Genomic DNA, 25,392 nt, shown 5'->3' on the forward strand with positions numbered 1-25,392 from the left:
CCACCTACTGTTTGAAATAAGCATGTGAATCAACACTCCAAATAAAATACAATATTTATTTATAAAAATAGTTATTTCCAATACAAACACAAAATGCTTAAGACACCCACCTCACCATTGAGAAGTCCCACTCAGATTTGCCAACTTAAAAAAAAAAAAAATGGTAAAAGAGTGCTCTAACATTTATTTAATCCAACTTGTGACATGCTGGTTGTCTATTCAGTGTCATGATTAAGCAGCTGATGAGAATAGATGACATCTTCATAGTGGTATTTTTCTGTTATGGCCATGATCGAGTCGTGGCATCGGATAGCACTTAAAATTTTCAGCACTTCGACCACATCGAGCCTAAAAAGAACAAAAAAAGATTTGGTAAATCTGTTTACAAAGACAATAATGCTCAGCCTTCATTTAACAATATTGGTTATGGTGGTTGAAGTTTTCAGTGGCGTACAGTTGCACTAACTTACATAACTCACAAAATGTTAAGTACTTTCGGCTATAATTTCAGGATGAACATAAAATGGCCCTGTTACCTTTTACATGTGAACGTGATCATCTCTAAACTTTTCAATGCACATGCCCAACTGTTCAATGTTTCAGTAATTTTTGCACAACTGTTTTCTAATGAGGATCTCAACAACCAAATTTACAGAAGATGTGTGATGTATGAATCGGCCAACAAATGTCCTGTGTAACTTAGAATTAAGATTTAAAGGGGAATTGCACTTTTGGGGGGAATTTTGCTATTTGTCCACATTCATTATGAGAGACAAAAAGACAAATGTTCTCCTTTTGCAGTCTAACTTGTAAAAATCATCTTGTTTTTGGTGGATAGCATTGCAGCTTATTGGAGCAATCAGTTTTACCTCCAAATTACTTTAAAAATGTTTCTAGTACCGTCAACAATACTTAAAGTTCGGTAACCTGTACAATCAAGCTGTTGCAATTTTGTTGTAAGAGTGTACACTGAACTATTTTATTTTTTTTCTAGCATATTAACACATTGGAGTGCTATGGTATTAGCCATAAAAGCTAACTACAGAAAGAGGTAAGTATGCTTTTACGTCAGCACGAAAAGCGTTTTGAGTTTGTACTGCACAACACTGCAATAAGACACCAATCTGTACTGACTGGAAAAACATGAACAATCACATTACAGTATCGTAAAGTATCACCCCCATTTCATGTTTTGGTTGTACATAGCTTGCTCGACAGTGTATGTACTGTAGTTGTAATTGCAAGCCTGATTTGCTGTGTGTAACATGATCAATATTTAAAGTTTGACTCACTCGACGGACAGTTGTGCGCTTGGTCCAGCTGGCCAAGGACGTTTTTCCGGTTTATTTGGGTAAGCACGTAATTTATGTTGAAACAGCTTGGCTCAAAGTTCCACATTTATAAAGTTGTCATCTTCACCTCACTCTCTCGGTTTCACTCTTCATGCTCGCTTCTAGAAGGAGTAGCTAATCCTCCATATATTTAGCTTCAAAAAGATAATGTTGTGAATCATCATTTGGCCAAAAATAGTTTTTTTTGTTGTTTGTTATCGTTTCTGCCATGATTACAACACACATGCCTTCGTTTCCAACAGTAAAAACATTTGTTACCAGAAGGTGCTGCTATGGAAATGGAAATCAATGCACTGAAGAAATCAGCCCTGGCATTGATTAAAATGATCAAAATTCATTAAACATTGAACCTATTATATATTGTTGTGAACATCCATCCATCCATTTTCTACTGCTTGTCCCGTTCGTGGTCGCTGGAGCCTATCTCAGCTGCATTCGGGCAAAAGGCGGTGTACACTCTGGACAAGTACTTTCAGTTATTTTCCATTATGTATAGACTTACGTGTATATAAAACTGAGGATTTTGAAATTTTTTTAAAGGGCTTGAATGATTCAAAGGTGACAGCCATTAGTTTAATCTTCCAAGTGTTTATCATCTTTAAAAATCCTTGTTAAAAGAAAAAGATGTGTTTTCTTGTCTCTCATAATGATTGTGAATGACAGACAAAATTCCCCAAAAAGTGCCTGTCAACTTTTTTGGGAAATCATGTTAATGCTTTCTATGAAACCCCAGTCCTGTGCTACTGCACCGATCAGGTACGCTCGACTAAAACTTCGGCAAGACGCAGGGGAATTGGCTCGTGAGAGCAGGCGGCGAGTTGCATTTTATGTAATTGAGTCAAATTGAAAAAGTGGGAGCGATTGATGCACATGAAGATGGAAAAGACAAATATCTTGACAAATAGACTTACTATCTTTACGTCAGGGTTCTTCAACATACTCGAGGCCAGGCACCCTCAAACTGATCCAGAGAAGCAGCAGGGACCCCCTACTAAAATTGTGATTGTTTTAAATTAAACAGGTCTTAAAAATACCTTGTTATTGTGCTGTACCGTAATAAGCTATTCAAATAATACACAGCGCCGCTAACAGCTAGCGAGTACATTGTCATGTACTCGCTAGTTGACAACTGGTATACTAATTGTTAGCGGGCATATTTAGAGCACTAATTGCTCACTTAAATGCTAACATGAATACAATAATATAATCATCTTTTACAGTGAGTTGGGCAGCCATGCCACTGTCATTTCTAAACTACATTACAATGTATTGGATCATTGTTAGTGTATTTAAAGACATTCAAGTTTGTATATAAAAAAATATATACAAAAATTTCACAAGCAGCTGGGCAGACGTTCTCATGCTTTCTTGTAACATTGAGGAAGAAAAAACGCAAGCTAGCTTGATAAATGTCTCAACCCCAAGCGCCGTGAAGGAGGCAAGTATTGCTCTTATTTTTTACTCATGCTATACGACTGGAATGGCAGCCTAGTATTTTAGCCCAGCAACTGCTGTGTGAGTGTGTCATAGTGGATAGTAAAGTTGTGTGTGACACTCTCTTAAAGATCCAAGCGATACAAGTTCTAGCCACAAATAGGTCATGTTATTGATTTAACAGGGATTTGTGATGAAAATCCCCAAGTGTTTCCCTTATTCTTAGGAAATGTCCCAAATGATGAAATACAAATGTAGACAGGAATGATTTGAACGGTCCTCCATCGTGCAATGCACATTCTGACATGAGACAAAGATATGGCCTAAAATTGATACACAGTACCTTGAACTTGCAACTCTTCAGAATGTTGTCCGAGGAAGTGGCCACTGAGCTTAGATTGTCACAGTATATTTAGCAGGTTGTAACAAAGATTAAGGGACTGGAAGAGTCACAAAAATGCATACTATACTACATATGTTTTTTAAAATGTCACCTAATGTAAATTTTGCCATCCCACTACTTGTTAGAGAAAAGCAAGTTGTGTAAAAACTACTGAAACATTGGACAGTTGGGACGTTTATATTTCTAAAGACAGTCAAATGAAGCTCCCCTGAAAGGTTCCAGTGCATTTTAAGTGCATTCTGCAACTTCCTATTAAAGCCTAATACAACTAACTTTTTGTGAGTTGTGTAAGCTAACCAATGTTGTTTACACTAGGGGTTGGTATAAATTGTGTGCATTATTTTCACGGACCGGCTTTCCACGTGTAACAGATAAAAACAGCAAAAAAATTTGCTAACAAAATCAGCTCAATATAACGCTGAAGTTGTATTATAAAGGAGTTGTAATATACATCTATAACAAGCTTATTGGTGTGTTTAGTGGGACAAGTGAAAGTTAAGTTGGAGAAATTGTGGTAGTTTATAAATTAATTAATGTTTCTGTGCGGCCCGGTAGTAAATGCGTCAGGGACCGGTGGTTGGGGCCCACTGGTTTACACCACAACATGAAAACGATTAATTTTACCATCTCTCAATCAAAACTGAGTATTAAGCCATTGTGAAGACAGTTTAACATTTCTAAAAAGCATAGTTGTTTGAAATACCTAGTATTTGGATCATCAGCAGGCTGTTGTTTGCAAATGTTGTGAGCCTTCTGAACGAGGTGGTTTCGGAAAGTCTGCAGCTGAGGCAAACATTGATTCTCTCCTCTGAACCAACTGAGTGGCAGGTTGTCAGCGATCTTTGGTGGGACACGAAAATTCAGTGACAAATGTGAAAGCACAAGCACATGGCCAAATTGGGGAAAAATGAATACCCTTTTGCAAGCCTGAAGATTGTTATCAGACGGCGTCTGACTGCACAGGGTGATTGTTAAGTATCGACACAGCAACTTGTCCAACATGAGCTCCTTCAGTATAGACTCGGGCAACAGCATATCCCATTTCCCCATGTTTCCTAGCAGCTAGTGCATATGCAAAAACAACACAATAATCAACATGCTCATGAGAAAGAATGACAAACTAGCATACCTTAATGGCCATCCAGAACTGTTGGTTTCTGAAGCGTCTCTGTGGAGATAAATGGTCATCCAGGAGCCTTGAAGAGCAGCAAAAATACAAAATAAGAAACTATATTAAAATGATAACCCATCTTTTTTCAATCAAGGCATATTACTGAAGTTAAGCAAGAACTGACGTTTTGGGGTAAATCGGAATGAAGACATCCTCATCTACACAACTCCGCAGACGCCCAATCACAGCCTCTGTGAGTGTCTGTGTGGACATGAAAACATAAAACGCGTGATGGCATTCCCCCTGCATGTTTTCATGCTACAGTCTTCATAGGTTTCAGTCTTACCTTAACTGGTTTACTCTTTTCTCCTTCGAAGACAGAATAGTCCTCCCTCAGTCGGTGACAAAGCTCAGTTAGACATGCTGACTGACGAAGAGACATGGGGTCCCAGATCAGCTCTATAAAGGCTGAACATAAAAAAGTCTCCTTATGAAACTGTGGCCTTTTTGAGTGTGAATAACGGGTATCTGGAAGTGTGTACTCACTTGTTATTTTGGGGAGGATAGTCCGTTCAATGACATTACACAGCATTTCTCTGTCTGAGTGTTCCAACTCCTCGTGGCCATGGCCATGACAAAACGTCTCCACTGCTGTGAACCATGGGAGGTTCTCAAAGTCGGTGCTAGGATCCTGACACAGACACACAACATAAGTGAGAACCATGATGGGTGGGTTTATGAACACATTTAGAGGCACCTTTAGGGGGTTCCACACAAGCAGCTGATGTCTTATGATGGGGTTTAGCAGCTTGGGTAAACACAGAGAGATGTAAGCACTGTGGTAAGACTCTGAATAGAAGCCTCGCCATTCTTCGAACCGAGACAAGATCCTTTTAACGTCGTGAAAGTCGTCATGAACATCAGAGAACACCGCCTGGGACCTCTGCAGGATGTCAGCTAGAAAGAGCAGACAGGGATGTGTGCAAAAAGGTTGTGCAAAGCCCCAAAGGTATATACTGTAAGTCTGTCCTTATGTGATAAGATTGTTCAATCTTAAAGTTAGCAGTCTGAAATCTCGCCAGGAGGTTTTTCACAACTTTTATTTTAGTAAAATTGCATTGTTTTCGATTGCAACATTGTTACAATAGGATATGAACATTAACTATACACACTTTCTTCTAAGAACTCTTTTGGTCCCATTGACTGACATTATAACTGATGTTTTTAACAGACTCGACCCCAAACGGGACAAGCGGTAGAAAATTGATAGATGGATGTAATCCCGGTATATTACTATGATTTTTCCATGAAAACCAAATGAGTCATTCTTTCCAATAGAAAAACAAGAAAATATTGTTTTGGTGTAATTGTGCCCCTTAACAACCTGATGGCACAAGACAACCATAATTATTTCATAATTCTCAGAACGATGATGAACCATGATGAGGTGAGTTTATGAACACATTTAGAGTTACCTTTAGGGGGTTCCACATGTTTTGTCTTTTCTTAAACGTCTATTAAACTATTGAAAGCAATTTAATTAATCAGCTCAGTGGCCTTGTGGTTAGAGTGTCCGCCCTGAGACTTGGAGGTCGTGAGTTCAAACCCCAGCCGAGTCATACCAAAGATTACAAAAAACGGGACCCATTGCCTGCCCAAAGATAGGTATTTAATAAAAAAACTACTTTTCACATTGTCATAGGATATTGTGTGTAGAATTTTGAGAACAAAAATTAATTTATTCAATTTTGGAATATGGCCCTGCGATGAGGTGGCGACTTGTCCAGGGTGTACTCCGCCTTCCGCCCGATTGTAGCTGAGATAGGCACCAGCGCCCCCGCAACCCCAAAGGGAATAAGCGGTAGGTAGAAAATGGATGGATGGAATTTTGGAATAAGGCTGTATAACTTAACAAAATGTGGGAAAAGTAAAGCGCTGTGAATACTTTCCGAACACAGTGAACATCTCCTGCTTGTTTAAAAACATAGCAAAACACCACAAGTAGGAGCATGAGAACATGAATGTGCTGTAAAAAGGAGTGTCTCTGTGGTGATGCCACATATAGTAAACGCAAAATCCTCATTTAAATAGGGCGGTCTGCACCACTTTTCAATTGAACACGCAGTGTTAATAAATCCCAGGCAACAGGCCCACTAATACTACACACAGTTTTATACGCTGATCACCACGTGGTATTTAGATCTTAGTAATTCAGACCCTAAGTGCATATATATATTGTTACAATTGCACAAGGGTTAAGAGTGATTTTTTCCTTACCTGTCTGCTTTTCCAGATGCTCTTGCTCCTCCGTCATAGGCTCTGTGTCTTCAGGTATATCACAATCTTCCTCAGCTTTACCACCACTACCTGAAACACTGCATTGTATAGCAAGCAGATCATAAAGTCAAACAATATGGTATGTTTTTTTTATTGGATAAATTTCCATAATTCCCCACATAAAAAGCTTTAAACCCTTAATGTATAAGGGTCTCGTGTTCTCTAGGGTCCCATATATACCGTATTTTTTCGGAGTATAAGTCGCTCCGGGTATAAGTCGCACCCGCCGAAAATGCATAATAAAGAAGGAAAAAAACATATATAAATCGCACAGGAGTATAAGTCGCATTTTTGGGGGAAATTTATTTGATAAAACCCAACACCAAGAATAGACATTTGAAAGGCAATTTAAAATAAAGAATAGCGAACAACTGGTTGAATAAGTGTACGTTATATGACGCATAAATAACCAACTGAGAACGTGCCTGGTATGTTGACGTAACATATTATGGTAAGAGTCATTCAAATAACTTTAACATAGAAAATGCTATAAGTTTACCAAACAATCTGTCACTCCTAATCGCTAAATCCGATGAAATCTTATACGTCTAGTCTCTTACGTGAATGAGCTAAATAATATTATTTGATATTTTACGGTAATGTTTTAATAATTTCACACATAAGTCGCACCTGAGTATAAGTCGCACCCCCAGCCAAACTATGAAAAAAACTTCGAATTATAGTCCGAAAAATAGGGTATTCTACACACAGCCATGTTTTTAGGTACGCCTGTACAAATCAGATAATGTCGAGTGCAGCAGCAGTGTTCTCAGTTTGGATCACATGTTTGAAAAGTAGTATTTCAACTGTATGATAATTATATAAAAATATGTGGATTTATATTTTAATTAACACATTTATGAAGACAGAATTAGTGACAAAGTTCTTAAGATTGTGTAGGTTTACTTATTGTTGTGGATGACAAATGTATGCCTCAGTATTAAGACAGTGATTTGTGAACACCTGACAGTTAATTTGATGCAACTGTGTAAATACCGTAAATATCTAACTCACCCCTGAGTTTCAGCTCCATTGGTGGTGTCTCCCAGCTCATCACCATTTTCTGCGGATTGAATGAAAAGCAAATAATAGAGGTAAGTGGATTTTAAGAGCGCAGACCTCCGCCAAGCCCAAAGTCTGTTTATCTGTCTTGGCCCTGCAATGAGGTAGCAGCTTGCCTAGAGTGTACCCTGCCTTCCGCCCTAATGCAGTTGGGATAGGCTCCAGCCCTCCTGCAACCCCGAGTGGTACAAGCGATCGATAACAAAGGGATGGAAGTAATCTACCGATGAATTTGTTCGATTAATCGAATGAAACACCCTGAATAGCTTATTGCATATTTTAGGGGAGAAAGTTGAAAATCAGAAATATTTTTTTGATGACCTTTATCCATTTTTCTTGTAACTGCACATCATTTACATTGAAATGGCATGTTACCATGAGAGCATCAATATATAAGTACTGTATAAAAGTCTGGGCTCTGGCATAGTTGCTCATGAGTCATTAATTTACTTAAGTGTGTTTGGGGGTGTGCCAAGTCGACCGGAACCGCGATAACTAGCAAACCTTGAGTGGGGAATTAAAAAGCCAGTTTGAAAACCGGTTCCAGTTGTTTTGATTCCTGGGAATTGTTTGTATAACTGGTAAAACAATCCATTCCTTTCTTTAAAGGATGGTTTATTGATTTTTAAAATGTACAATGTTCTCCAAACCCCTTATTAAACTACAAAATATATTTTATTGAATTGTAAAATATGCAATATCCTCCAAACTCTTTATTAGACTACAAAATAACCACCCCGCTGGCCCCTTCTACATAATCACTCAGCTGACTATCTTACCTTCTACAAAGGCTATTATATTGAGAGAACATCTTCAACTTTAACCGATATGTTTTCTTCAAAACCGGTACTGATTATTAGTTGTCAAGTACACAGATAACTGATATTTAGAGCTAATATTAATTTGCAGAAAAAGTTACTTTAACATGAATAGTATATGTCAGTAGAAAGCTGGACAAGGCTTTAGGTTGTTTTTAATATTTTTGTTGGGAAACGTTGGGCCAGTCGCTTCATAATTAGTGTGGCCACATAAGTGCTGCAGTGGAAAAAAAGGGAACATTTTCTCATGCAGGGCAAACAGGTAGTAGTAGTTTAAAAAAAAAGAAAGGCTGCTACCATTAAAAAGAAGCAGAAGCTGATATACACCAAAAAGCCAAATATCAGCGCTCATAATTGGTCGATCTTTTCTACGGATTTCCACAATCTGTCCATCCATCGTCTTCTGCTTATCAGAGGTCGGGTCGCGGGGGTACCAGCCTAACTAAGCAGGGAAACTCAGACTTCCCTTTCCCAAGCCACTTAATCCATCTTCTCCCGGCGAATCCCGAGGCCTTCCCAGACCAGTCAGGAGACATACTGTAGTCTCCCTAATGTGTCCTGGGTCTTCCCCGTGGCCTCCTAACGGTCAGACTTGCCCGGGTGGCATCCTGACCAGATGCTTGATCCACCTCATCTGGCTCTTCTTGATGTGGAGGAGCAGTGGCATTATTCTGATCTCCTCCCGAATGACAGAGCTTCTCACCCTATTTCGAAGGCGAACCCCGCCACCCGAGGGAGAAAACTAATTTCGGTCGCTTGTACTGGTGATCTTGTCCGTTCCGTCATAACCCAAAGCTCATGACCATAGGTGAGGATGGGAACGTAGATCGACTGGCAAATTTAGAGCTTTGCTTTTCGGCTCAGCTCCTTTTTTACCACAACATATCTATATAGTGTCCACATTGGTGCAGACGCCACACGGATCCGCCTGTCGTCTCACGATGCAATCTTCTCTCACTCGTGAACAATACTACGAGGAACTTGAACTCCTCCACTTGGGGAAAGATCTCCTCCCTAACCCAGAGATGGAACTCCACCCTTTTCTGGGGAAGATCCATGGACTCGGACTTGTAGGTGCTTATTCTCATCCCAGTCGCTTCACACTCTGTTTTGAACAAATCCAGTGAGAGCTGAAGATCCTGGCCAGATGAAGCCATCAGGACCACATCATCTGCAAAAAAACAGCCAAGTCACCAACAGGTGGTGATTGGTAGAAAACTCCGCCTCTCTCTTTACCCGAGTGTCCAAAACATGAGACCGCAAATCTGATGACTCAACCACAACTGAGGGAGCACTCTCCAGAACTCCCTTGAGGGAATCCAAAAAGGGTGAGTACTCCGAGCTGTTGTTTGGTGCGTAAGCACAAACAACAGTCAGAACCCGTCCCCCGCACCATAAGGCGGAAGGAAGTTACCCTCTCGTCTACTGGGTTAAATTCCAACGTACAGGCTGTGAGTTGAGGGGCAACCAAAATCGCCACCCTAGCTCATTGCCTCTCGCTTCATGGTACACCAGAGCGGAAGAGAGTCCAGCCCCTCTTGAGAGGACTGGTTACAGAGACCTTGCTGAGCATCACAAATTGAGTCTGACTATATCCAGCCGGTACTTCTCCACGTCATGCAATAGCTCAGGCTCCCCCCCGTCCTCCCCAGCGAGGAGACGTTCCACGCTTTAAGAGCTAGCTTTTGTAGCCGAGGATTGGACTCCCAAGGGCCCTACTTTCGGTTGCCGCCCAGCTCACACTGAACCCGACCTCTATGCTCCCTCCTATGATTGGTGAGCCCGTTGGACTGGGTACCACACTGCCTCTTCAGGCGCTCCCCATCGAGCCCACCTCCGGGCCAGGTTCCCGAGGGGGGACCCAGTGACCCACATGGGAAATCTGAGTCCTCGTTTTTTCTTTTTAATAAATGTCTTCGATCTGCTCTTTGCCTGATCTTCTCGCTTCACCTACGACCCGTTTTTCTTGGGAGAGCCTACCAGGGGGCATAGAAACTCCCGGAGAAGGATGGCGGAAGCCGGGTATCGAACCAGAAATCCTCAGGTTTCTGGCACGGCCACTCTATCAACAGAGAAGTAAAAAAAGGCTTCTAAGTATTTATTTTATTGTATTAGCGGTAGGAAATGGATGCATGGATGGTAATCAAAACCCTGTAACATGAATCTTATTTTCTCTATTTTAAGATTCATTAACACGTCCCTAACCCAATGAGAAAGGGTGGAGCAGCCCCCTTCCATTGTCGTAAAATTCAAAATCACACCAGTAATATGGTAAATGATATTATCCTAAGATTAACAATCAATTCCTGTGGGCGCGAATGACATCATCATGATGCTGCAAGGTGCCAAAGTGCCACAAACGCTCAAGAGTTACATTTCACAAGAATGGATTACAACATGGCAAATTGCAACACTTGCAATGTTGATATTTCATCAAAGAGAGGAAATAAACATACAGAAATATTTGTAGACACAGATACTTTATAAAAATGTTGCATTTTCAATCTGCTCTGATTATTCCGATCATTGGAAAAGCGGTTATTTCTAATACCTTTGCATTACATGATGAGAGACCCCATCCATCTAAACTGTTCTTCCTTATGCTTTTTGTAAAAGTTTAATAAAAATTTGGTCATAACTTTTGACTATTGTTGCTAACTAACTAACTGCTACAATTAAGTAACCTCCAGGTGGAGGTAACAATCTATCTTACTCACTGCTGAGCTGTTGCAAGAAGTGTGCCTGCTCCTGTATCTTATGTCGTCTCTGTGCACACAGTGCCTCCATCTGGCTAGAAAGTAGAGTGTGCAACTCCAGTTCCACAGAGTTGATTTCAATCACCTAAATTTGAAAAGAGTCTTAAGTATGGAAACAAACTTACTAACTGAAACATGATTTATACATACACTATATTGCAAAAAGTATTTGGCCACCCAACCAAATAATGAGAATCAGGTGTCCTAATCACTTAGGCATGGAGACTGTTTCTACAAACATTTGTGAAAGAATGGGCCGCTCCCAGTGATTTCCAGCGGGGAACTGTCATAGGATGCCACCTGTACAACAAATCCAGTCGTGAAATTTCCTCGCTCCTAAATATTCCAAAGTCAACTTTATTATAAGAAAAGTGAAGAGTTTGGGAACAACAGCATGTCAGCCACGTAAACTGACAGAGAGGGGTCAGCGGATGCTTTCTGCACAGTCACTTGCTACAGAGCTCCAAACTTCTTGGGACCTTCCAATTAGCCCACGTACAGTACGGAGAGAGCTTCATGGAATGGGTTTCCTTGGCCGAGCAGCTGCATCTAAGCCATACATCACCAAGTCCAATGCAAAGAAACGGATGAAGTGGTGTAAAGCACATCGCCACTGGACTCTAGAGCAGAGGAGACCCCTTCTCTGGACTGATGAATCACGCTTTTCCATCTGGCAATCTGATGGACGAATCTGGGTTTGGAAGTTGCCAGTAGAACGCTACATTTCGGACTACATTGTGCCGAGTGTGAAATTTGGTGGAGGAGGAATTATGGTGTGAGGTTGGTTTTTCAGGAGTTGGGGTTGCCCCCTTAGTTCTAGTGAAAGGAACTTTGAATGTTCCAAGGTACCAAAACATTTTTGGAAATTCCATGGGATGGCACTTCAAGTTCATATGTGAGTAAAGGCAGGTGGCCAAATACTATTGGCAATAAAGTGTACATTCATTTTGCATTGTTAAAATTGGTTCAGCTTCTTACCTTCTCTCGCAGACACTCTACCAAATTGTGAGTGAAGAGGGTCATGTCTCTGTAAAACTTCAACTGTTTTTCAGAGGAGCTTTCCTCTAAGCTCTCCAGAGAGTTTTTAGCACTGTCAACGTCTCCCTCCATCTTAGTCAGATCAGCTTGTCGTGCTCTGTGTACCTCCTTTAGGGAGTCCAGTCTGGCAAACATTAGCAATTGAGTTTTACTGCAGCACATACACTGATAGACAAAGTGAGCAACTACACTTAAGAGATTTAAGCATTGGAGGCCAGTGAACATACTTTCCAGTGATCCTCCTCTTAACCATTGAGACAGTAATGGAGGGAAGTGTCTCTGGAAACTTCTTGATGCCCATTGATAACTTCTTTTGTCTTTTTCGTGCATTACACTGATAGCTACTGCTGCTGGACTCACTGCCAGATGGGCTCTGAGAATGAGATGATGCAATAAAAATAAATATTTCCCTAATATATTCATAGTACAGTACTACGGCTGCAATATTTTGAGAAAACACCTAATTGCAATTTTCTCTCCAAAATTGTGGTTGCGATTCGATCTGAGACGTTTATATTTTATACATAAAAAAGCATAAAACTAAAAGAAGACACATTACTTTTAGACAGTCAACATATTTAACCTGACTCTCGACAGACCTTTGTAGTTTGCTGAGCTCAACACAAGGGTCTGGGCTCGAAGGCATTGCAAACTCCTTCCAGATAGCAAAAAGTAATGAACCAATCAGGATCGCCAATGGGACTGTTTGATTCAAACCATGGCGGCACGCAGTCCTCGCTGCGTCGTGTGCTGACATTGATCCTGCTATTGAAACTGTTTTGTCAAATCTATCGAATATTAATTCTTTAAAAGATGAACCGAAAACGGTTTTGAAGACATTTATTGGTGGCAAGGATGTTTTGGCAATTCATCCGACTGGGTTTGGATTTCCCAGGGTCGCTCTCATCAGTTTCACAGGTTGATTTTGATGTGAGTGGTTGAAGTAGCACCTCATTCAACATAACGCACAAGTGGTTTATCCAAACACATACAATGTTTTTTTTCACAAGGGCTACGCCTTCTGAAATACCTCTCCTAATGAGAACTCCCAGATCAATGTGTGGAACTCGGCGAACTACAAGGATCTGGCAAGAGTCAGGTTACCACACATTAGAAGAATATGCAATAATTTACTTTTAAAATATTTGGCTTTACGCAGACAGACAGAGCTTTTGTCTACAACAGGCTCTTAAACTGAAGAAATAATAAGAAAAAAACATACAGTGTTTCTAATATATGGTAATCATAATATATAATAATGCAAGTAACCATTTAAAAGGATACGGATGTGTATTTCTCTTTACTGTAGAACTGTTTACGATTGTACTGTAATTGGAAGGTAAATAACTTGATCCTAAATAAAAAAAAATAAGAAAATGGACCCATTTCTGTAAGCAATAAATGTACCTAAATAAGTATTGAAAATCTTAAAGTGCATTTTTTTTCCCTGTTTAAAAACCGAGGTCAGACATTGTCTAATTGTTTATTGTTGTCACGTAATCAGGACGGCATTTTCGCTTGTTTGTCCGTGTTGATAAGCTCGTATCGCCCATCCTATTTGAAGCTGCAGTATTCCCACAACAGGATCTTTGTCTTTGTAATCTTTTGTTTTTCCTCCCAATTTGTTTTGTTTTGCGGCACTCTTTCCTGCCGAGTGACAAAGCTCTCCGTACTGTGAGTGTGTTGGCAGCGGTGCCGCACTCTCGTCGCTGCCGAGACAGATTGTGAATGACTTAAAAAAGGGGTCATTTTGTTCAGTTAATTCCACTTGTAAACAAGCACGCTTAGGTGTTGAGAGGGATGCAAAAAGTCACACGTCTTTCTTCCTTTTTGAAGTGAGAGACCAACAAACGCGAGGCTCAACAATTCTGATTGGCAAACATGGCTGTCACTCAAATACCGATGAAAGCGGAGGAAAAAAAAAAATCAGTCTCTTGCGGTTAGTTACCACACTAATTAAAACCTCAATGTAGATTTGATTTCAATTAATTGTGCAACTCAAAACAGTACAATATTCGTCATTTTGTTAGGTTCCACAGCACTGCATATATGAAACTTCCAATTAGTCCTGATGACATGACAATATCCCTAATTAAATTTTATATGCTGAACTGGGCTTTTATTTGGTTTGCTGTCTTTGTTTTTACATTATACTTACACTAGAGGCTCACAATTTATTCTGTTTTTCCATTTATATTTTAAATAATATTTTCTAGGTACATTATTATGTAGATACTATAGTTCATTTGTTACTCATTGGGCTACAACTGGGAGCTTGGGTACTAAATTCTGTGCCATATGTGTGCTGACAACAAATTTTCCTGAATTAGGTATGAATAATTTTCTTACCAGTCCTCCTGGCCCTGTCTTAACTCCCTTGCCAATTTGTGTCTCCTCCCAAAGCTCCTGCTCCTCTTCGTCAGTCCCTGACAGACTGCCATTACTTCCACCTGATATAAAAACGTCTTTAAGTACAAGTATTGCAAATCAATGCAAAACCATGACATATTATTGAATTTATATCTGTATACCAGCTTATGTTACTTTCAGTTCCTCCATACCAAGTTTCTCTGCAATCCTCTCCTTGACACTTTTTAATCGTGGGGCAAACTCAATTCTTTTCTCATGATCATCTGCCTCATCATCATCATCATGAGTAACCCTTTCGTCATCGTCCTCTTCAGCCTCCTCCTTGTGGTAGCGCTCTGGTGTGCTACCACCGGAGCTCCGCCCATCTTTGCCAAGGGAGATGAACTCTTTCTGGGCTCGATTGGTGCGCCGCTGCCTCTTGGCTGCTTCGATTTGCCTGGCGTTGGGGATGACAACTATATACAAAATGAAAATACATGAAAGGCATAGTTAGCATATTCACTACATGTTAAAGGCCTACTGAAACCCACTACTACAGACCATGTAGTCTGATAGTTTATATATCAATGATGAAATCTTAACATTGCAACACATGCCAATACGGCTGGTTTAGTTTACTAAATTACAATCTCAAATTTCCCGCAGAGTTTCTTGTTGAAAACGTTGCGGAATGATGACGCGTACGATGACGCGTGTTTGTGACGTCACCGGTTGTAGCGACATATTAGCCCAGCACCACTTACAGTTAAAAGTCGTCTCTTTTCATCGCATAATTACACAGTAATTTGGACATCTGTGTTGCTGAATCTTTTGCAATTTGTTCAATTAATAATGGAGACTATAAAGAATAATGCTGTTGGTGGAAAGCGGTGGATTGCAGCTGCCTTTAGCACCGAAACACAGCCAGTGTTTCTTTGTTGTGAAGCTTTAACACAGAGCGGTCAAGCGAACATGGTTCTCTATGTCAACCAGCAAGGTTTTGGATGGAAAAATTGTGATATTGAGTCAGCTCTTACCAGAGACTTCAGTGGATTACGCTACTTCAGCTGTCTTTGGAATCTTGACAGCCGTCAAAAAGGCAGCTGTGATCTTGGCTCCTCCTTTGGCTTCTCTGAAAGACACTGGCGTTCACCGCAGCCATCCGACTTTCAGGAATGTCTTTACAATCTCACTAAAACACTATTAAAACAATAAGCAGATAAGGGATATTCCAGAATTATCCTAGTAAACGTATGTAATTACATCTGAAACGCTCACACTGCCGCCGCCTGGAGCCGTCACCTTTTTTCTTTTATTGCCTCACTCTAACTTTCCTCATCCACAAATCTTTTATCCTAGCTCAAATTAATGGGGAAATCGTCGCTTTCTCGGTCCGAATAGCTCTTGCTGCTGGAGGCTATGATTATAAAGAATGTGAGGATGTGAGGAGCCCTACAACCAGTGACGTCACGCGCACATCGTCTGCTACTTCTGGTAAAGGCAAGGCTTTTTTATAAGCGACCAAAAGTTGCAAACTTTATCGTCGATGTTCTCTACTAAATCCTTTCAGCAAAAATATGGCAATATCGCAAAATGATCAAGTATGATACATAGAATGGACCTGTTATCCCTGTTTAAATAAGAAAATCTCATTTCAGTAGGCCTTTAAGTAGGTAAACAACTCCTTACCCCATTTTAGTTTTTTTCTTGAAACAAAACCACAAAACACAAACCTGGTTTATCAGCGGTTAAGGTGTATTTTGAACTAGATGAGGAGGAACTGGCAGCCCCGTCGTCATCATCATCCTCATTTTCGATCTCCTCAGAGCAATCATCACTAGTGTCACTCTGGTGAGAACTCTGCGTTGATGCTTGGCTGCCATATTCTTGCCTTGGAGAAGCAGATTCTTCTGGTTCTGGAAAGAAGAGAGATAAATGTTATTTATAATCCCTGCATACAAATACCCTATTCTAATTTTGGTGAAATGTTGTTTAAGCGCTGTTGTCAATACTTGAATTCAGTTACCAGTGTTGTGGATGATCCTGGCAGGTGGGGCTTCCCTTTTTCTCACTTGGAACAGCACAGCTTTATCACACGGCTTCTTTAATCTGAACTCAGGTTCCAGGGCTGAAATAGCACAGACGGATAAAATATTCATGGTTGATAAGATAAACATCACTGCAATTGGCACAGCACGGTGCTCTGACTTAAGCTGACGAGTAACCGCCACCAGAGCAACAGTTTGCCATTTCAGGAATATTTACATTCTTTGTCGTCGGAGAAACTGAGCACTGTGCTTGTTTTCTTCTTTATGTCTTCTTTGTCTTTCCCCTGTCCATCTTTCTCTGACGTCAGTTCAGATGTGTTCACATCTTCCCTGTCACCATCATCCACCTTTGCTGTAGTGCTCGCTTCCCGCTTTGAACTGCAAGAGATTCCACGGAATTGGGCACCTTTATGCGGCTTTTTTGATACAACTGTTGCCTTCTCCAACCCGTCTACATCCGCGCTGGCGACCGTCGTTTCCTCCTCTTCACTAGAGTCTCCTTTTCTCTGTCGAAAATTTCTTTTAGGTTTTTTGTTAAACATTTTTTTACTCACTGATAGTTCAGCGTGATTGTTTTTTGAGAGCAGAAGCAAATCGATGTACACCGTGTCGTAAAGTGTCGTAAAAAGAGGACGTGAACGTTTTTAGTGCATTGTGGGATATGTAGTTGAGTCGCGAGAGTTTTTAAAATTTTCATAACAAGATACATGTGGAAACATCTGGTAAATGGTTGTAATAGTGTTGCATCGTACCCCACTCTAATTTTAAGTTATTGTATGTTATCCTACCAATTCAATTAATTTATATTTTTGGTGCTTTTAAAAGTTATTCGTTACTTTTTCTCCTCCCATCTTGGCCGGACATACGTTAACAGCGCCCCGCAGCAGCAGCAGCTAGACGCTTCCCGTCGCAGTCAGCCATGTTGTTGGTGTGACACTCAATGAGCTGTCAGTAACAGGTCCTCGAAGTAGCAGCGAAACTTCAACATTTCCCCCCACCTGTTTCGCTTCTTCTGGACACCAAACGTCGATAGCGGGACCAGGAAGCTGTCCCCTAAAGGCGGATATACATTTGGGGGTGTTGGAAAACTCGGAAGTTTATCTCATTTTGGTCACTACTACAAAGCTTCTGTCTATTGAAGCGAGAGGGTAAGTTAAAATTTTGTAGTGTTATTAGTTTTGTATGGTTCTTTTTGAGACAGCAATATTTGTTTTACAATGATGATCCATCCACCCATTTTCTACCGCTTGTCCCTTTCGGGGTAGCGGGGTTACTGGAGCCTATCTCAGCTTTCATTCGGGCGGAAGGTGGCGTACACCCTGGACAAGTCGCATACGCAGATAGACAGACAACATTCACACTCACATTCACAGACTAGGGCTAATTTAGTGTTGCCAATTCAACCTATTACAAGGTGCTCATTTCTGGTAAATAACCTGGAATGTGATATACTTAAACAGCTGGCTAAATTTCACTGTTAAAAAAAGCATCCGAACTGTTCAATACTATCATAACCATGGTTTTTGTTGAAGGACGATCTGCAGGTAATTCAAACTAGTTGAGCAGGTTAGCTGACTTGCAGCTGACAAGAGATTTGGGAATGTTTGTAAGACCAACTGTATATGTTGCACAATTGTGAGAGTACCGTATGTGTTTTAATGTAGTTTCTTACACATTTTGTATGCATCTGATTGTCTCACTGTACAACTCCTGTACTGAACACTACCCAATTGAGCAGTCTTTCCCAAATAGTGGGGTGGGCCCCCATGGGGGGCTCGTGTGACCTCGGGAACATGCTTTTTTCTGCTATGGTTATGGCTACACTAAGCCGGGTAATCCCTTCAACAAATAATTATTCAGCCTCAGCCCTGTTTCAGCCACACTAAACCATCGTTTATAATTTTTTACACGGGTAAGTGCACCGTGTATTTCTCGAATCTCCTGCTCTTAGCTTTGTATGGACTCATTGATCGTTTACAAACTGAGTTCAAAGAGGAAGTGAAGTCAGAAAGACCGGGCCCCACACAGGAAATGACGTCAGAAAAAAATGCGCCACGGCCAGCTTCATAACCAACCAGAGCTAACCACTGGAAAGATGGAGGCGAGTCATCCAGACATGCCCATGTTTCTCCTTCTTCTACATGTACGGACGCCTGTGGAAATCACACATGAATACCTTAAAGGCCTACTGAAACTCACTACTACTGACCACGCAGTCTGATAGTTTATATATCAATGATGAAATATTAACATTGCAACACATGCCAATACGGCCTTTTTAGTTTACTAAATTACAATTTTAAATTTCCCGCGGAGTTTCTTGTTGAAAATGCCGCGGAATGATGACGCGTGAGCGTGGCGTCTCGAGTTGGAGGGGACATATTAGCGCAGCACCACTTGCGGCTAAAAGTCGTCTCTTTTCATCGCGCAATTACACAGTATTCTGGACATCTGTGTTGCTGAATCTTTTGCAATTTGTTCAATTAATAATGGCGAAGTCAAAGTAGAAAGATGGATGTGGGAAGCTTTAGCCTTTAGCCACACAACACACAGTGTTTCCTTGTTTAAAATTCCCGGAGGTGAAGCTTTACTATGGATCAGAGCGGTCAAGCGAACACGGATCCCGACCACATGTCAACCGGCAGGTTTCGGTAAGAAAATTGTGGTTAAAAAGTCGCTTCTTACCAGAGATCTGTGGAGTTTGCGCCGTCCTTGTATCTGCCGTGACTTCCCTCAGACACTGGCGTCAACACACCCGTGGACACACCCCTCCAACTATCAGGTACTATTTAACTCACTAAAACACTAGCAACACAATAGAAAGATAAGGGGTTTCCCAGAATTATCCTAGTAAATGTGTCTAAAAACATCTTAATCGCTCACAATACAATCGCCTTTTTTTCTTTTTTAACTTTATTTTTTATTTAATTTTTCTAGTCCTTCGCTACCGATATCCTCAGCCACGAATCTTTCATTCTCGCTCAAATTAATGTGGAAATTGTCGTTTTCTCGGTCCGAATAGCTCTATTTGTTGGAAGCTCCCATTATAAACAATATGAGGATGCGAGGAGCCCTCACACGGGTGACGTCATCGTCTGCGACTTCCGGTAGAGGCAAGACTTTTTTATTAGCGACCAAAAGTTGCAAATTTTATCGTCGATGTTCTCTACTAAATCCTTTCAGCAAAAATATGGCAATATCGCAAAATGATCAAGTATGACACATAGAATGGACCTGCTATCCCCGTTTGAATAAAAAAATCTCATTTCAGTAGGCCTTTAAGAGAAGAAAACGCCTGACTGCACCTATTTCGGATACAACACTTCTCAGACGACAAGAGAACTTTCAAATATCTGGTTCAGCTGTGATTCTACTTACCGGAAAACTTTGTCCATTTGTCGAAGGAGAGTCAACGAAAATGTGGGCTCCCGTGGATGTGATTAAAAAAAAAAAGGTAGCTTGTGCTTTTTATTAACTAGCCATTGAAATACGACTACGAAAAACATTGAATGCATTTGGACTGGCAAAGAAGACTGTATCAGTTATTGTCCGCCATGCATCAGTTATTGTCCGAAAATGAAGGGTGAGGAGTGTCCTGACCAGATATCTAGATCCAGAGATTGATTGTTGTAAAATGTTCTTTATCACATTGTTTACATGTCTAGTAAAGATTTGATTATATTATGATGGCTCAGGTGTAATGCACCACAATAGAGCCCCACAGCACACTGGATTCCAGTTAATTGAAATACCACCACACTGGATATTGTTCAAAGGGGATACATTTTAATTTAACAACTTGCACAAAAAACAACACTGGAGGTGACTATGACATGTGCACTTTGCGCCAGCGAACGGAGGGGGTAAGGGGGTCTTAAACGACCATTGTGTGTGTGTGTGTGTGTGTGGACAAGGATAAGGTTAGGTGGGATTTACCCTGGATAACTTTAGCTGGCTTAGTGTAAACGGAGCCCTTGATGAAGCGTATGTAACACTTGGCTTCACTGTAACTAAGGTAGGAGACGGGGAAAGACTGATGTGTTGGTTCCTTTATTGTTAATAAGCTTACAATGTTATGCAGCGGTAAAGTCATAACAATTTTATCAACAAATAATACTGTTTATAGTCATTGTGGAGGGTGGAGGGCTCAAAATATGTTCTTCTTACAAGGGGGGGGCGTAGCATAAAATAAATTTAAAGAATCACTGCAATAGAGGCACAATGAGATCCTAGAGTGCGTTATAATCACTGTACTCTAGGACAGAGGTTTGTCAAAGTCAGTGGCGGGCCGTGCATATCCTGAGGCCTTCAGTGATGTCTGACTTTAATGATTACCTCTCAAAATATTATCATTTATGTCCCCACATGACCATTGCTGGAGAAATAGTATACGGAAACACATTTATGCACTAATGGGCATTGTACAAAACGGGTTATTTTGTTGCGCGTTTAAAAATCAATAAACCCGCATCAGCAATTAAAACTTATCTTTTGTGGTACTGTCAAAATTTAAATGGCAAAAAACATATTAAACGTGAAAAAATAAAGAAATGAAATATCTGAACTCACATTTCGTCGCCCGGGACAGGTGAGTTAGTGTCCGAGGTTGGCCGACATCGTCTCACAAGATGTAGTTTTGCATTAAATAGCCTTCTTGAAAACGGCCTTGCACATATACGTGTTGTCTTGTCTAATTAGAAAAGAGATGCAGATGTGGCGTGTTGGCTGAGTTTTTAAAGTTTACTCCACATAATGCTCATCGATAACATCAAGCTGCCGGCATGTCTACTTCAACCACCTAAACAGGGCTACTGCGCATGCTCTTCACTATTGTGGCATGCTGGGTAATGGAGTTCTTATGTTGCATAGCTCATAACATCACAATATATGTCTGCCTTAGGCCAGCGAGAAGGCCTTACTGACTACAACCCGGGATCTAATTGGCTATCGCAACTGTCTGTCAAATGTTTGTGTCCGTTCATTTACAGTGCACAGACGCCCGCATTGTTGATTCTGAAGGTCCCGGCAGATTTCGTATGGCATGGCAACATAAGCTAGCTGAATTCTGATTGGATAAAAACTCTATAACCTAAAAACAACAGCGCTGGAAGGAGCATAATATGACGTTAAGAGAATATGAATACTTTTCCATATTTAGGGTAAGTAAATTAAAAATTACTTTTATCTTTAGTTATGATCATGATTTCTGGTTATGTTAGGACAGCTGAGAAGGCCTTGATGGCCCTCACGGCACACCACTGGTCAAAGTGTACCAGATAATATACTGTCCAACTCCATGAAAAATGGACTTTCTATTCACATTCTCCCTGTAAAAACAAACTAGGGATGTTACAAATGAGATTTATGCTGCCGATTCGATATGGATCATCCATAAGTGAGATCGGCCAAACCAATACCACTACAGTCACATTTATTACCTGTGCATTTGTTAATGTATTAATTGTGAGTACTATTGACAGTTTAACAATATCAACACAATATTATCATTTACTCTCTTGTTTGAATATAGGAAAATAAACACTGTACTTTAATCAAGTTTATAGCCCACGTACCAATAGTGGTATACCTAGCACAGTTTGAGAATCACTGCTCTAGACTCTTTTTAATCTACTTATTAATTTGACCACTTTCGAAGACATTTGTAGAGGGTTTGTAGTTCCTGTTAATCATTGCTTACTTTTTGCCGTAAAACGCTTGTTGCTGATCAATTTGAATTTAATATTATTTATTTTTCAGTATCAAATGGTTTGAGTCGGTCAAAAAAAAATACCATTACCATTTTTTAAAATTTTAGGCAAATTGATGCACTTGACAGATTTCTGTCACAGACTAAAAAAAAACTATTTTAATGCAATTATTCTTTGTGTTAAGTCCGTTATTCTCCAACTGTGTTAGGTACGCTAGCTACATCTAATGGTATGCCAAAAAATCACTTATCAAAATATTCAACACAGTGGTACTGTTTAAACCAGGGGTCTCAAACTCGATTTACCTGGGGGCCACTGGACGCAGAGTCTGGGTGAGGCTGGGCCGCAAAAAAGATTTCTTTAAAAAAAAGTTGCATACTCCTCAGCATGTCTAGTTTTATAATGACATTTCAACTTGTATCCCTTTTGCACCGCAAATTTCTCTGAGCAAATAAGACACGTAGGGGTGCCGATGTGCTCAACAAAGAAATATTGAATCTCCCACTTTTCCTAGAATTGTCTTTGCTCATCACAAACCTTTCTCTTCACAGCAGGCTTTGAAAAAGACATGTTTGGCGTTGTGGAATATATTTGTACTCAGCCAACGCACTGAGAATGTTATTTCCGCAATGTGTGTCGTCCCGCTAGGGGTGTAACGGTACGTGTATTTGTATTGAACCGTTTCGGTACGGGGGTTTCGGTTCGGTACAAGGGTGTACCGAACAAGTTTGTAAACGAAAGTCTTAACAAGCTGCTCGGCTTTCTGCCTCTGTCTGAGCAGTGAGCACCCAGCATTGTCCCGCCCATACAACCATCTGATTGGTTACATACAAAGCCAATCAGCAGTGCGTATTCAGAGCGATGTAACAGCCAATCAGCAGGGCGTATTCAGAGCGCATGGAGTCAGTGCTCCGGCCGAGATGAGCAAATATGTGTTTAGCAGGTGAGCAGCTGACATCGTACACTCCCCAAATTATAAAAAAAAACACTTCCCAGTCACAACTATTACAAACATCACTATGAGCCCGTTGACCTTCTAGAAACTTAAACTGCAGCTCAGCTCGCTCATAGTTCTGGGTTGAGGTGAAGGCTAATTAGCTTTTAGCGTTACGTTAGCTCATTTTGCTGTGTGTGTGTGTGTGTGTGTGTGTGTGTGTGTGCGTGCGCGCGTGCATGTGTGTGTGTATAATAAAAGCCAACTACAGACTTCCCAAATACTGTAATAAATTAAGCATGATGAGTTGACTTGAAGCTGTCCAATGTTGCACTTTTTTATGTAGAAGAAAGGTTTTGTCATTATATTTAATCAAAGCAACAACTTGAGGCAGTTTAATGTGGATTAACGTGGGTAGAATTATTATAGTGTTCCCAATGTTAAAAGGATTAAGCCATTGTTTACAAATTTGGTGAATAAATAACCCAAAAATGTATTTTTTGTTGTTTTCTTACTGTACCGAAAATAAACCGAACCGTGACCTCTAAACCGAGGTATGTACCGAACTGAAATTTTTGTGTACCGTTACACCCCTACGTTCCGCTTATCCTCACTACAGCAACACGGCAAAGTACCGGGATACCGAGCGCAAAAAAGTGACGTCCCCCGGAGTAATATCCGGCGTCATATAGAAATCTATGTAGTGTTCATCGTGTGAGGCAAGGCAATGCAAATTAAACAATGAAAAAAAAATAACGGTTTAAATTGGTCCAGGTTAATCGGGGACTGTTATTATTGACGGACAGGTGTCGCGGTGTGACTGCAGCCAGGCAAATAACAAAACTCTTGTCTCCATGGCAACATTTCTGTCGCTTTCACTCATTTGCCGCTTTTCCTCTGACGTAGGGGTAGGCAACCCAGAACGTTGAAAGAGCCATTTTGGACCCAAATAACACAACGCTGTCACGCGCCATTCATATAAAACTCGCAGGCCGAATTAACATTAAACTGTCATATTAAAGTAGGGGCAGCAAAATAACGTCTCGCGGGCCGCGTGTCTGAGACTCCTGGTTTAAACGGTGTGTTTGTTACTGTGGCCAAAAATATTAAATATACTTGTTATATAAAACTTCTGCCTTGTTTTTAATTAAAATGTAGGCCTGCTGCGCTACTGTATTTTAATGTTGGTCATTATGGTTGTGCGTGGTGAAAAAACTTTGAGAACCACTGTTGTAAGTTGATCTATATTTCTATCTTTTTTGTTTTATTTAATGTTAACAATGGTACAATCTATTGCAGAGCAGCTGAGATGTACTTATTACAATGTTATAGACAAATCCTCATATTTATAGTCACATGGGGGGCAAAATGTTTTCTTCTTCCTAGGGAGGGGGCAACTTTTCAATGATTGATTGATTGAAACTTTTATTAGTATATTGCACAGTACAGTACATATTCTATACAATTGACCACTCATGGTCAACTTGTTTAATTCGGGGTACACGTTAATCAATTCATGGTAATGTGGTATGAACTTCTTCAAAAGACCCCTGCTGACTTTCTGTTGTGCTACATTCTCACCTACAAACCACGTGTTGTTTGTTTCATGTCACACTAGCAAAAGGGTGTGTTTGAATCACATGAGTGGCAGCTGTAATTTTGAGCTGACTGTTCACAGCATTCGGTACAGCATTCAGTACACCTGTCAAAACATAACTTGCAATACAGAGTTGTGTCACAAATGCATTTATTTATACAGTATTAGTTTTTGTTAACCTTGAAGTAGGTCTTTTAACTGTTTTTTGGTAGGCCTATTTAAAAGCAACACGAAAGGACGTTAATAATATTGCACAGTGGAAAACATCGTAAGGGGGAACATTACTTTTTTCAGGAATGGTGGTCGACCTATCAAATATTTGGAATTATTATAAAAACAATATTTTCACCACAAGATTCATGTATCGTCATGAAAATAGCTGGACACGTCTATCCTGTACAGGACGCATGTTAAAGTCTTAAGAACTCAAAAAAAAAAAAGGAAA

General features: G+C 40.4%; 2 protein-coding genes across 5 annotated transcripts in view; one reads left to right on the forward strand and one right to left on the reverse strand.

Annotated features, from left to right (window-relative positions):
- Window positions 1–42: 42 nt before the first annotated feature.
- Window positions 43–17,708, reverse strand: gcfc2 (GC-rich sequence DNA-binding factor 2). Of its 2 annotated transcripts, XM_061879403.1 has the most exons (19): window positions 16,926–17,708; window positions 16,687–16,788; window positions 16,394–16,576; window positions 14,873–15,136; window positions 14,661–14,761; window positions 12,539–12,684; window positions 12,252–12,435; window positions 11,235–11,358; window positions 7,652–7,700; window positions 6,578–6,675; window positions 5,058–5,257; window positions 4,847–4,991; window positions 4,647–4,768; window positions 4,485–4,561; window positions 4,319–4,385; window positions 4,105–4,251; window positions 3,893–4,029; window positions 2,264–2,343; window positions 170–348 (listed from the first exon to the last, which is right to left on the reverse strand). In XM_061879403.1, exons 1-18 carry the CDS (start codon window positions 17,248–17,250, stop codon window positions 2,274–2,276), a joined length of 2,541 nt encoding a protein of 846 aa, XP_061735387.1. In that variant the 5' UTR covers window positions 17,251–17,708; the 3' UTR covers window positions 170–348; window positions 2,264–2,273. The 2 variants fall into 2 exon arrangements, with proteins under 2 accessions (XP_061735378.1, XP_061735387.1); XM_061879394.1 differs by lacking the exon at window positions 2,264–2,343 and having other exon boundaries at window positions 43–348; window positions 16,926–17,705.
- The window catches only part of LOC133538055 (intersectin-2-like), a 66,624-nt gene continuing 58,799 nt past the window's right edge, over window positions 17,568–25,392 (forward strand). For 2 of the 3 annotated variants that reach the window (XM_061879316.1, XM_061879325.1), the window contains exon 1: window positions 17,569–17,856. The gene's annotated coding sequence lies outside the window, so the exon portion shown is untranslated. Of the gene's footprint in view, window positions 17,857–25,392 lie in introns of all 3 variants that reach the window. The other variant, XM_061879335.1, reaches the window with a different exon arrangement.

This window comes from Nerophis ophidion, linkage group LG02 (assembly GCF_033978795.1).
Source record: "Nerophis ophidion isolate RoL-2023_Sa linkage group LG02, RoL_Noph_v1.0, whole genome shotgun sequence".
Lineage (NCBI taxonomy): Eukaryota > Metazoa > Chordata > Actinopteri > Syngnathiformes > Syngnathidae > Nerophis > Nerophis ophidion.

Excerpts from the sequence above, each read along its gene's own strand:
- gcfc2 (XM_061879394.1), bottom strand. The coding sequence starts at position 17,250 with ATGTTTAACAAAAAACCTAAAAGAAATTTTCGACAGAGAAAAGGAGAC. Across the intron at positions 6,676-7,651 it reads AATGGAGCTGAAACTCAGGG|TGTTTCAGGTAGTGGTGGTA; the intron begins GTGAGTTAGATA and ends TATACAATGCAG. Across the intron at positions 5,258-6,577 it reads GCATCTGGAAAAGCAGACAG|CTGACATCCTGCAGAGGTCC; the intron begins GTAAGGAAAAAA and ends TGCTCTTTCTAG.